We start from the raw sequence: 12,931 nt of genomic DNA on the forward strand, positions 1-12,931 counted from the left end.
CCCTCTGGGTGCTCTGGATGGCTAAAAACCCGGGCGGGGGCGGGGAGATCCGGGCAGGAAGCCAAAGACACTTGGGAATTTGATCTCAACCCATGGAGCAAATTACCAACTTTATATGAAGAATTACAAGGCACAAAAGTTTAAGTAGCATAATAGTAGTAGCTACAGGGTGAAAAGAAAAATTATGGGGGTTTTACTATAGGGGTCTAGGAGGGAAGATGGATTTGGGTGTTGTCCTGTTCTTCTTCCTTCTTATTCCTAGCCTCCATCTTCCTGGTGATGGTAGCATTCTGGGATTGGTGTAGAGTAGAAAGTCACTGTCTAACATATGTGATAGGTATTGGAACATAACTGTAAATATCGAATACGTATTTTATAGTATAAAAGACAACGCCAGCCCTGTGGGAGGGCAGTGTGCCTCGGACTGACCTGCTGAACAGAGCTGAACAGACCTCAGCAGGCCAGACAGAAAATGTTTTAGATAAGAAATAATAAACAACCTTGAGAACACGAGCCAAAGACTTCTGACTCCTTCTTCGACAGCTGGTTTGGGGAAGAGACTTTTAACACGTCTTGGGGTCATCTTGACTGGAGGAGATCCCGAGACATCCCCCAGAACCACACCATGTGCCTGAGAGCATTGTCCAAATGCTTCTTAAGCTCTGTCAGGTTGGTTCTGTGACCACTTCCCTGGGGAGCTGTTCCAGTGCTCAACCACTCTCTGGGTGAAGAACCTTTTCCTGATATCCAACCTGAACCTCCCCTGACACAGCTTCAGGCCATTCCCTCAGATCCTGTCACCAGTCACCACAGGGAAGAGATCAGTGCCTGCCTCTGCTCCTCCCTTCACGAGGAACTTGAAGACTGCAAGGTCTGGTCCCCTCAGTCTCCTCCAGGCAGAACAGACCAAGAGACTTCAGCCGCTCTTCACATGGCTTCTCCTCCAGGCCTTTAAATCCAGAGCCTGGGAGGCTAGAGGTTTGGGTTGGGAGTTGCCAACCAACCAGAAGCAATGCTATTATTCTATGATTCCAGTTTTTCAAACAACTCTCCTGTGCTTTGCTGTGCTCCTGATGAAGTTCTGATGTAGTAGACTGGAGATGAGGCCATTACTGCCACTGGTTATTTTTGCTGGAAATGGCTGTTGCTGTTTTTTAGTCTCATTAACTTAGCCAGCAGTTTCTGGAAAACAGAAAAGTCAGTGCTTTCTCCTGACCCTTCAAAACACAACCTAATCTTTAGGAAACCTGTTGTTGGAGAGTTCTGGATCCACAGACCTGCCCCCACTGTGGGGGCCACTGAGAAAGCACTGCTGGCTGTAGGGTGGCCCTGGGCACTGAAGGGCATTAGCCCTGGTGCCTGGGCACAGTCTGCAAGAGCACCAGGGAAGCAATCTTCTACAAAGCAGCTGGTCCCAAACACTGCCCAGGCTGCAGAGCTATAATAAAATCCCTCCAGGTTCTCTCGGGGTGAGTGAATGAAGAGCACTGCCTCTGAACTAAATGCTACTTTTAAGAGGCTCAGTAGAGCTGGAGTATTCTATAGCCCCAATCTGAACGTTGTTTCTCCTCACCCATCTGCACAGCTGAAAGAGAGCAGCCCCTTGCCTTCCCCATTTTTGTAAACAAGGCTGCAACCTTTATTCCTGCCTTGAGGAACAGATTGAATTGCCTTTGATGATCCAGAACAATGTCATCCTTTATTCCCTCTTCAAAAGCAATTAGTATTTCAGCTTGATTATTTGCAGATAATATGAGTCACCAGATAAAACACACTAAATACAAAATGCTCCTTGGGAGGGAGAGAGATAAATGTTATTTAAGGTTAAAAATCCTGCATATGCTTAAATATCACAAAACTGTCACACATAAAGGAAAAAAATTCAGTCTCACTTCGTGAAACAGAAAGATTAGTCCTGTGTTTGTTCAACCCCAAACCCTTAATTAATTTGTTGCAGGATCAGGGCACCATGACACCAAAGGCAGATTGTGTCACTGTCACAGCACAAGAACAAGTTTGGTGCAACACGATTTCAGAGCTGTCAAACTATCCAAAATTTCAGGTGAAATATGTCATTTAATCTTAAAAAACAATTTTGGAAATTTTTTTTCTGTTATTTCTTTTCTGATTTCTAGCTTGGTGTATTTCAGCTCGTTGATATTTTCAGCTCTTTTACCCAGAAACCCAAGGCTAGAAGCTGACTCATTCTTAATAGAAGGTACAAATCTCACAGGAGCAGCATTATTTCAGGAACTCACATTTTAATGGGAACATCAAATCTATCTGGCTTCATGATAAGGTCATCAGAAATTAGCAATACTGAAGGTTTATCCTGGGTTTGCTCTAACATAGATGATAGCTGATATATCCTTTCTCTGTACTGATGTTGCCAAGTAGCTTTATTGGCAAACTTTGAAGTATATATAGAAATGGATTTTTGTGAAAATTTAGACCCAAAATAAAGTTTGCTTTTCTCTTTTTCTGAAAAGAAAATTAAAGTCTGAGAGTATTCATTTGCAACATCTCAAAAGGGTGTATGTGTTTTCATTTCAACCTTTGCCTAGATTGGAAATTAAATTCCCTAGATTCTATGGCTGGAACAGCTATGAACTGACAGGCTTTGCTGGAAGGATCCTTCCTTCCCCCTGGGATGTGTATCACTGCATGCAGAACTGCTGTGGCCTTCTACGGAGTGTTTTATATTTATTTACATTAGTTTTTAAGCATTGATACAAGAATTTTCTCATCTCTAAATTACTAACTGATACCTGTACTTTCACATCCCCAGAAGGAAAATATTTTAAATAAAGGGGTGCTTGCCACTGGAGCAGTGTGGTGAGATGCAAAGAGAATTGTGGTACAAGTTAATTTTACCTGCAGATTGCCTATGAATAGCCACGCTGAGATGAAATTAGAAAATCCATGGAAAGTGGAAGTGTTTTCCTCTGGGCTATAGGGTGCAGAGGTGCAGCCCTTTCCTTGCCCTATATGCCTCACCAGGGACATAGCCCCCACAAGGAGCTCCTCGAGGGAAGGGTGGGTGGGCAGTGGCCAGCTGAAAGCTCCTGTATCACCTGTCTTACAGGCCTTCCACCTCCTGATCCCACAGGCTCACTATGCATGGCCTGGGGGGTCTAGGCACATGCATGTGTTTTGCCAAAACCCATATTGTCCAGGAGCAAGCTCAAACACTGCAGGCTTTGAGGATGCTCCAGTAGAAAAGCAGCCCCAAACCTCCTCACTGTCAACTCTTTAAAACAGAAGTGACCCCTGCTAGACTAATTCCTTCCCCTGTAAGATTTCACTTGATTTATTAAAAACAAACTAAGAGCAGCAACATTGTGAAAGGCAGACAGAGAAAGCCCACGGCTGCAGGCTTCTCACCAAGGCTTTGCTAAGCCCTGTACTCGGGGGCACAGACAGGTACAGCACCCCAACCCATCTGCTTCACTCAGCTGCATTATTCTGATCCCCATTCGATTTTCTCCCATCCCAGGTAAGTATTTGGTTTTCCCTCTATCAACTCGGGGCCACCTCTCCCTGAAGGCAGCTTGCAGTGAGCTGCAAACCACTCTTCAGATCTGGGGTTCTCATCAACTATATCTTTTCTACAAAGAAACCCTTCTGGCTTCTTTAATTTGTGATTTTTGCAAGTCGTTATAATCAGTTCTTACAAATGCTTTAAGCAAGACCACTGAAGCACTTTGCAACATCCTTCTGGAGCATTTATAAACAAGGTTGTTGTTCGTGTCAGGGACCAGCCTGACATCACTTAGAGACAAACATTTACCTCTAGGGTCATGGAAATATTTCCAAAGAAGTGTTCCTTACAGGAACACTTCTGGCCAGCCCAGATGTTTGATTCTCACCTCAGTCACCTCATAGGGTCAGTGCAAGCAGGAATGGTAGCCCTGGAGTAGCTGGCACCAGGGAAAATACCACTTACAGCACCAGAGACTGAATTAAGTCAGCGAAAAAGCCCAGCTTCTTTTAGTATGGACACAGTCCTATAAATTCATCATGCTTTCATGTCTATGAAGATGATGCAAAAGATGCAATAAGTTACCCCTGGAACACCTTTGGAACTCCTTAACATCTTACCTCTCGTGGCAGAAAGATTCTACTCTGCAGAGTACAGAAGTAACCACTTTCAGTACATTATAAAGCAGGTTTCACAGCTCCTCAGTGGTGCCAAGTTTCCAGCTTCTCTCGGGCTATGCAAGGAAGAGAAAATGAGCTCCTACAAGGCTCCTGTGAGGAATGGATACTCATTTCAAGCACCTGTAAGTGGGGCCGGCAGGGCAGGAGGGGGATGAAGCACAAAGCACGGCAGGCTGCAGCCCCAAGTGAGCCCATGGAGGGCACTCTGTTCTGGCAGCGGCCGGTTTCACAGAGATCAGGAGTTTAAGCACAGATCTAATTGAATTGCAGATGTCTTTTCTGATGGCTATCTGCTAGCAAAGCTTCAATTAAAGCAGGAGCAAAGGCAGAACGGGGAGGTTCTCAGTAATAAAACTAATGGAAGGAAGAGTGGCCATTTACAGCAGCCTCCACAGAGAGCATAATGCAGGTAGTTTCTTTTTAACAAGATTTTTTTTTTTTTTTTTTTTTTTTTGGGTGGGGGGTATGGGGTGAGAGATCTGAAACCTCAGTACAAATACTCAGCTTCCAAATCCTAGAGATCCTGAGTGTATGGTGGACTGGAAAGCAGCTAACGGTAATTTAAATAATACACAAATAAACTAATCTCCATTGCTTCCAGTACTCCCTGATGAACAACTTCATCTGCTTTCCATTCTGAAGGCCATTGGGGTTTGTTCTTCTTGACTTTGGTTTTAAAGGCTTAAAGGTTTTATTCACTCCCCTTTTGTTGCTTCCAAGATTAAGGTGGCTTTGCCCTGAGCTTGCACTTGCCGGATCAGAACCTCTTGTCATTTTACAGTGCCTTTAGAACAGCAAAGAGGGACAACTTTAACAGACCTGTGCACCCAAACTACAAGACTATAAATTGGAGCATTATGACTTTTTTTTTTTTTGCCAGTAGCTACTTTCTCATGATGGCTTGAACTGCATCCAGTGTGTATTACCACATACACATCACTGAAAAGCCACCCCCACCCAACGGAGCTGAAGAATCAAAATTAAGCTTCAAGATGGCCTGAGAACCTGGTTTAGCTCAGGAATAAGGTTTTTGAGAATTGTTTTCCCTTTCCTCAGCCGATTGTTACGCTGTACCCAAATTCCTGTTGTGCAACAGTTTGGAGGCGTCTTGGCCATGTCCTACCCAAACCCTCTTACTTCTTGGCGCAGCACAACTCTCCTGGGGGCATCTCAATGGACAATCACCCCCTGGGATTCAGTTTCAAGGAAAATAATCAGAGTTTGGCTCATTTTCTCTTTTGAACTGCTGCCCTTTTCCGATGTATTTACAATGTAAGGAAGTCAGTTTATTCATGGTTTGGCTTTTAACTTTGTTGTTGAGCTTGGCTTTGCTCCTGTTGGAAATTGGACCCCAGTTGAGGAGGGCAGTTGCCAGTGTCTGCTGGAAACTGCTTGCCTGGGATTCTCAAGCAGGCCGTTTGTTGACCTAGCTCAGCACATACTAAATAAATGCAGTCAGAAGAGTCTGCTTACTCATCGCAGGAAAAGGACTGGCCCAGTGGCAGGAGTTTTTCAGAATATCCCCAAACATTTCAAATGCCTAAGTTCACTCCAGACTTCTCAGGAGGTCCCTCCAGCAACCATTCTCTATTTAATTTCAAACATCTGAAGTAACACTGAACAGCAAAGGTTGGAATTGAAATGATTTCCTTGAATTTCTAACTTATTTCAGGTTTACTCCAGCAGAAAATTCACCAGGAAGTTAAAAAACATAATCCTAAAGAGAGAGGAGAAAAGTGGCAAATGATGCATCATCTGTAAGATGTGACCTGTTACTAACGTGCTCAAGATGCTTATCGAGAGGTTTTTCAAATGGCACATATTAAATAAACAAGTATGCCTTCAGTCAGCAAGCTTCTATTTCTCCCTGCAAGGAATAAACAATACTTAAAATTCTTTGTATTGAGATTTGTAGCTACAAAAAAATCATGGGTGGTAATTCCCAAATAGCCTTGTGGGGTTCTTTCTGCAGCTGAACCACAGGAAGCTGCCTCCCAGGCATTGATTTATGCCGTAAGAATTAGGGAGAGGCATCTCTAAGGCACTGCACTTACTCCCCTGCTGCTGAGAGGTTTTGTCTGGGTGCTCCCTGGACAGTTTCCAGGCATGTTATTGAAAAGTATTTCTCTTTCCTTCCACAACAGTCACTTGCTCACTCCCCCTAACTGGGCTGGGGGAGACATTTGGAGAAGTGAGAAGACTTATGGGTTGATATCAAGACAGTTTAACAGGTAAAGCAAAGCAGTCACTTGCTCACTCCCCCTGACTGGGCTGGGGGAGACATTTGGAAGTGAGAAGACTTATGGGTTGATATCAAGACAGTTTAACAGGTAAAGCAAAAGCCATCCACACAAGCAAAGCACAACAGGGAACCCATTCATCACCTCCCAGGTCAGGCAGGTGTTCAGCCATCCCCACAAAAGCAGGGCTCAGTCACATGTAATGGTGACTTGGGAAGACAAACCCCATAATTCCAAACATTCCTTCTTCTTCCCCAGCTTTATATGCTGAGTATGATGCCATATGGTCTGGGATATCCCTTTGGGGTCAGCTGTCCCGGCTGTGTCCCCTCCCAGCCCTCTCACTGGTGGGGTGAGAGGCAGAAAGGGCCCTGACTGCATCAGCCCTGCTCAGCCATAACAAACACATCCCTGTGTTACCAACACTGTTCTCTGCACAAAACCAAACTGTAGCCCCACACTAGCTCCTATGATGAATCCCAGCTCTATCCCAGCCCAAACCAGCATATTCTCAATTCCTGATTCCATACCATTTGCACTGTGCTCAAGTCCCACACTATCCAGCAGATCCTCATTACCCACCACCACGGTCACCATCCTTTGATATAATACACAGGTATAATTTCCTTAATCTATGGATCACCCCTGTGAAATGTCTGTCAAGCATCCACAAACATCCACAAAATGTCCTTTGAGTTGATTTAGTCCATGACTTTGGTCAGGACAGGAGATGTGGTGTGGTTTGTGGAGTTACTGGGCACCAAAGGCAGGTCACGTCAGGTCACTGCTGCACTTGCACTGCTTCCTGTAAGGCTTGCCCTCCGCTGGTCTGGGTGATTCCTGCTGCAGTAATTCCGACAAAACACAAGCCAAATTCCACATTACAACAATTTCAAGGTGCTTCCATTACAATCTCCACCTCTGGTTCATTTGGAGCAGACCACGGGGTTTAAAATTGCAGTTAACTCTTCTGCTTGCCCTGCTCTGGCTTGGACTTTTCCATGGTCCTGTAGGAGTGTACCTGCTCCAAGTGAAGCCTTATCTAAGAACCACAGACTCCTCAGGGGTCTACCTGCTGTGGCATGGACTTGCCCACAGCCACAGCTGCTTTGAGGTAGACCAGTTTCAGCATGGTCTTTTCCATGGGCCACAACGCCTTCAGAGATGTTCCTGTTCCAGCATGGCCTCACCCACAGCCAGTCCCTTGGAAAGTAAACCTGCTCCAGTATGGCTTCACCTATGACTGCAGTCCCTTCAAGGATGTATTTACTTTCTCCTGGGCTTATCCACAGCCACACATTTTGGGGTAGTCTTGCATGACCTCAAGCACAGCCACTGATGTTTCGAGGTATGCCTTCTCCAGCAACCATTCTCATGGACTTTCCCTTGGGCCACAATCCCTTCGGAGGTCCAGCTGCTGTGGCACAGACATGACCATGGCCACAGGTGCTGTGAGATGTACCTGCTCTGGCATGGCTTATCCAGGGCCACAGATGCCTCAGGGTGTCCAGCTCCCACATGGACTCACCCACAGCTCACAGGCCCTTCCACTCAAGTTCCCGCTGGAGTTCCAGCCTGTCCAGAAGCACAGCACAGCAGCAGCAGCTCTGGCTATCTGCCAGCCCGACACATTGCCGTGGCTGTTATCGAAATGTTGCCAGGCAGCGCAGAGTAAGGTGATAAGCAGCACAGCAGTGCAGTGAGCAGCCACTAATGAGCACTAGACTCAGGCAAGCAAGCCCTATGACAAACAGGAGCCTGTCAATTAATAGCAAAACAGCAATAATAGTGATAGAATCGATCGAGCACATTCCGATCACATCTGGTGGTACTTTGAGCCCCACAGCAGGCAGCAAAAAGGACTGTTGTGGTTTAACCAGGCAGCTGCTAAGTGCCACAACAGCCACTTGCTCTTATTTCTCCTTCCTTCCACAACAGTCACTTCCTTACTCCCCCACAGTGGGATAGGGGAGAGCATCAGAAAAGTGAGAAAACTCGTGCGTTAAGATAAAGGCAGATTAACAGAGAGGCAAACAAGGAATCCATTCACCGCTCCCCATGGTCAGGCAGGTTTTCAGCCATCTCCAGGAAAGCAGGGCTCCGCCACGCGTAACAGTGATTTGGAAAGACAAGCACCATCATTCTGAACTTCCTCCCCTTCTTTCCCCCAGCTCTATACACTGCACACAATGCCATATATTATAGGACACCCCTTCGGTCAGCTGGGTCAGCTGTCCAGGCTGTGTCCCCTCCAGCTCCTTGTGCACCTCAGCCCTCTCTCTGGTGGGGTGGGAGGCAGAAAAGGCCCTGACTCAGTGTCAGGCCTGCTCAGCTGTAACAAACACATCCCTGAGTTATCTGTTTTGGTCACAAATCCAACTCATGACCCCATACCAGACACTCTGAGGAAAAGAAGCTCTACTCCAGCTACAGCCAGCACTTTCAAGTATTTATGGAGATCCCAGAACCTGAACCACCTAGACTTGCCTCAGAATTATTTGCCAAAAAAGTTTTGGATTAAAAAAAATTTTTTTTAAAAAAGCCATAAGAAGAAAAAAGACCAGCAACCTGGTTTCAGTGATAATTTGCTTCAATCAGTTTATGGTATTGCTGTTAAAAATAAAGCCACTGTGCATCTAATTGACAGCAAGAAATTAAATGACAAACAGCTTGGATATAGCCTGAAGAGTTACTGAAGCAGAAAATAAAAAGCTTGACATATAAAAGATAGGTTACATTTTATATGACTCTCAGTGTGGGTGAAAATATGAGCATCTCAGAATTTGTAAAAAAAGAATTTTGGTGGAAAAAGACAACACTCTTGACCACTGATAAGATTTGATTTAAAGTTCTCTGAAAAATTATTTGTTCTAGAACAAAAGGAAAAATCAAAACAATTCATTCCAGAGTATTACAACATAACTGACAAACATCTACTCTTTGTCTGCATTTCAAGCACAATTTTACTCAATTTGAACCCATTTCATGAAAGGGGCTGCAGCTTTGACAGAGCTATTGCTAAAATAATCTCGGCAACAAAACATTGCTTGGCCTCATGTTAGTAATTAATAAACAGCTCCAAGAACCAGCTCCAGTTTAGAACTACTCAGTACATAAATAATCAGATTTGCCAGCATTGACTTGCCACTGTTTATTTAGTACAGTGTACTAAAATTATTAATGTATTACCTAACCAAAATCCTGAAGTCTTCCAAATAATTTAAGAACAGTTCCTTGAATTTAGAATACGATCATGCTGTTCTTCAAAGAAATAAACCCAGAGGTCCATTTCATTTAAAAAAAAAATTTTGCAAATTTTGATAGCTAATCTGTGTAAGTGTATAAAAAAAGTCAATTTTCACAATGTTACAGCCTGGAAGCACTGAAGAGACAGTCAGAATATAAAGGCAACTGCACACAATTAAGCCCTTTAAAAAGCACCAAAATTAGCATTCCTTTTGTCGGATCCAAATAATTCAAGTGTTGTTCTGCCACAAAGGCCATCAACAATTTCTAATTTTAGCTTAATCCATTAGAAAGAAAAACCCTGCATTTCTCAGTGGTGTTTCCTCATTAAGAGCGCTCCCAAATTGTACACTGAAATCTCAAGAACACAAGCTATGAATTCAAGTTCACACTCCCATGAAGACACACAAGCACTTTAACATGGCAATCCCAATAAAGGCAATTCAACTACTTGTGATTCAGCTAAGCAGTGCCTTAACTGCTACATGGTATCCACCAGAAGCAAAAATTTAGCTATGAATTACACAAGTGACCTGTCCTACCTTGAACCTTCAGCCTTCTAGTTTCCTCTGCTACACTTGATTACTCTCAGTAAGAAGCTCCACAAATATAGTATGTCCTGCTTTTCATTACAAGTAAGCAGTCAAGTAAGCTCCACAAATATAGTATGTCCTGCTTTTCATTACAAGTAAGCAGTCATACAACCCTTTAAAAACCCATTGTAAATAACCCTCATATTTTAAGTCAAATCAGTTTATTTTCCACTGCTGTAAAATTGCAAATTCCTTTGCTCCCCTGGTTGCAGTGCATTGATCACACCTTCACTACCCATTCACCTAGCATTCATAAGCTCAGATTCAGTTTGAATCAGTATTACTAAAGAAGCATTTTCCCAAACCTACACACAAAACTGGAAATTATTCTCAGCATTTTTCAGAAGGCACCATGAATACTGTGATGCAGGCTGGCCTGGTGGGATAGCTGCAGTGCTTACTGCCCTTGACAGCCCGAGTTAAGGGTGGGAACTGCGCCAGCATGGGATAACCAGTGCACAGGCAAGGGCACAGCTTGCCACTGTGAAACAACTTATAAATTGTTATATACAACAGATATCTGTGGCCCTACAGCCCTGCCCATATAGGACCAAACCCAGTTTTTGCTTAGTCAGGTGCCCGACTCCCTCCTCGTCTCCTCCGTTTAACTTCAGTATCTGCCTCTTTTCAAGAGCTGACCTCACCACCCATGTAAAACTGCATTGCAACATCTTAGAAGTGGCTGTGGTTAACACCAGTACAATATACAAACAGTGATTTATCAACATTGTATGCTTTATTGAAAGTTGACAAGTGCAACAGTTAAATACATTGACGTGTTACAACTGTAGAGAACATGCACAAAAACATTGCATACTACTATACAGATCATATGCAAAAAATCCATACTGGGAAATCCAATTTTTTTTTCTTTAATTCTTTGCTAGCAGGGCTTGATAATTTTTGGAGTGGTTTTCCCCATCTTGAACCAAACTACAATGCACAATGATTTACTTCAAGATAATCAGCAGCCAGGGAACTTCAGAAGTTACACAAACAGCATTAATTTGCCAAATTCTGAACAGTTGCGTAGGTGCATTCTTATTTATGTAGCATAAAAAAAAACTTTTCAAACTTCTTCAGATCAGCCAATGAAACAACTAAACTTCAATCTGTACAACCTAAATAGTTACAGTTTTCTATTTTACAAAGTAATTACACTAAATACACAAATATACAGTAGGCAAATAACCTTCATGGTAATTATCCTATGACCCAACAACTGTATTGTCACCTACCTGTTTTCTATATATAATACAGCTTTATGCACCTGTCCACTGGTTCAGAAAACGGTGCAAATATTTGCACTTAAGGTTTCAGGTGACAATTAAATGTTAAACACTGAGATTACCTTTCTCCCTCTTCCTCTTAGATCCTATGCACCAGTCCACACTTTGGAACCCCAATGCACTACAGGGGGTTGAGCCATCACTTTTTACTCCAGTCTATTTCTTCACGTTTCCAAGTTTGAAAAGCACTTGTATCAGCTGTAGCACTGGATGAGTGGAAGATTTAAAAACAAACCAAAAAAATTCAGGCATGCAGCTTCGTTTCTCAGCCATTTGCAGAAGCTGCTCGAGTCCCCAGTGTACTTGTGCTAATTCTCTGGAAGAAGTTTATTTTATTCAACCAACCTAAGAACATAGACTCCTTCAAGCCAAAGGGGTAAGGGAGGTAAGAGAGAGACAGATGAGTGTGTAATACAAGGGGGAGAAGCCTCTCCTGATGTGTGCAAGGCATGGAGTCCTCAGTCTGGGCTGCAATGGGCATTGAAATGGATGAAGGGCGGCTGTGGCGGATTCCGCCAGTCCTCCTCGCTCGGGACAGTCCAGAAGCCAGCGATCATGCTGGCCATGGCATCTTGAGCTATGCTGAAGGCCCTGAGCCCTGTGATGCTGGCTGAGCAGGCTGCTGTGCTGTCCCTTGTGACTGCGAAGAGGAAGGCGGAGAACCAGTCTGCAGCTGTGCTTGGAACTGGGCAAGCTGCTCTGGGCTGGCAAGTGTTTTTAGCAGAGTGTTTTCTTGCTCCAGCTGCGAGTTCTTCTCTATCAGCTCTTTGATTTGCTCTTTGAGGACCTCCACTTCCTCCCTTACTGCGTACATCAAGTGACTCTTTACCAGATCCTGCAAGGCAGAAGAGAGTGCAGTGCGTGCGTTAGGAGAGCCGCCGCAGCCCGGCGGGTGCTGCCAGCCCAGCCCGTGCCGCGGGAGGCGGCGGTGCCCGCCATGCCGGGCCGGGCCGGGCCGTCACCGGCCCTCACGTGCGGCCGGCCTGCACCGCGGCCCTGCCCCCGCGCAGGCCCCGCCCCCGCGCGCGCCGGCTGCAGCCAGTTCTGGGCGCAGGTTGCCGCATTTCCCTCCCTCCCGCCGTCCGCGCGCGGCCGCGGGTGACGTCAGAGCGCGGCGCGGCCAATGGGCGGCCGAGTTATTTATAGCCGGGAGTTAAAGGCTCGGAGTTTGCCTAGCAACAGCCGGAGAGGCTCCCGGGAGAGCGGCTCCAGGCACCGCTCCAGTAACAAAGGGCGGCCGGGCCCCCCGAGCCGCCCGCGGGGAGAAGGGCGCAGCGGCGCGGGGTGCCCCGGCTGCAGCCCGCGGGGGATGCGCCCGCCTGCGCTGGGGGGGGTGTTAAAAAGACAGAATGAAAAGTACCCCAAAACGCTCTCTCTTTGGCACTGTAAAACCCCAGAAACA

General features: G+C 45.2%; 1 protein-coding gene across 4 annotated transcripts in view; it reads right to left on the reverse strand.

Annotated features, from left to right (window-relative positions):
• Positions 1-10,954: 10,954 nt before the first annotated feature.
• TSC22D1 (TSC22 domain family member 1) overlaps positions 10,955-12,931 on the reverse strand; it is a 90,852-nt gene continuing 88,875 nt past the window's right edge. For all 4 annotated transcript variants that reach the window (XM_039716812.1, XM_039716811.1, XM_039716813.1 and 1 more), the window contains one exon: positions 10,955-12,364. In XM_039716812.1, coding sequence (XP_039572746.1) covers positions 12,107-12,364 — 258 coding nt within the window. In that variant the 3' untranslated portion in view covers positions 10,955-12,106. The remainder of the gene's footprint in view (positions 12,365-12,931) is intronic.

The sequence above is a fragment of the Passer montanus genome, unplaced genomic scaffold (genome assembly GCF_014805655.1).
Source record: "Passer montanus isolate IOZ18808 unplaced genomic scaffold, ASM1480565v1 scaffold36, whole genome shotgun sequence".
In the NCBI taxonomy this organism is placed as follows: Eukaryota; Metazoa; Chordata; class Aves; order Passeriformes; family Passeridae; genus Passer; species Passer montanus.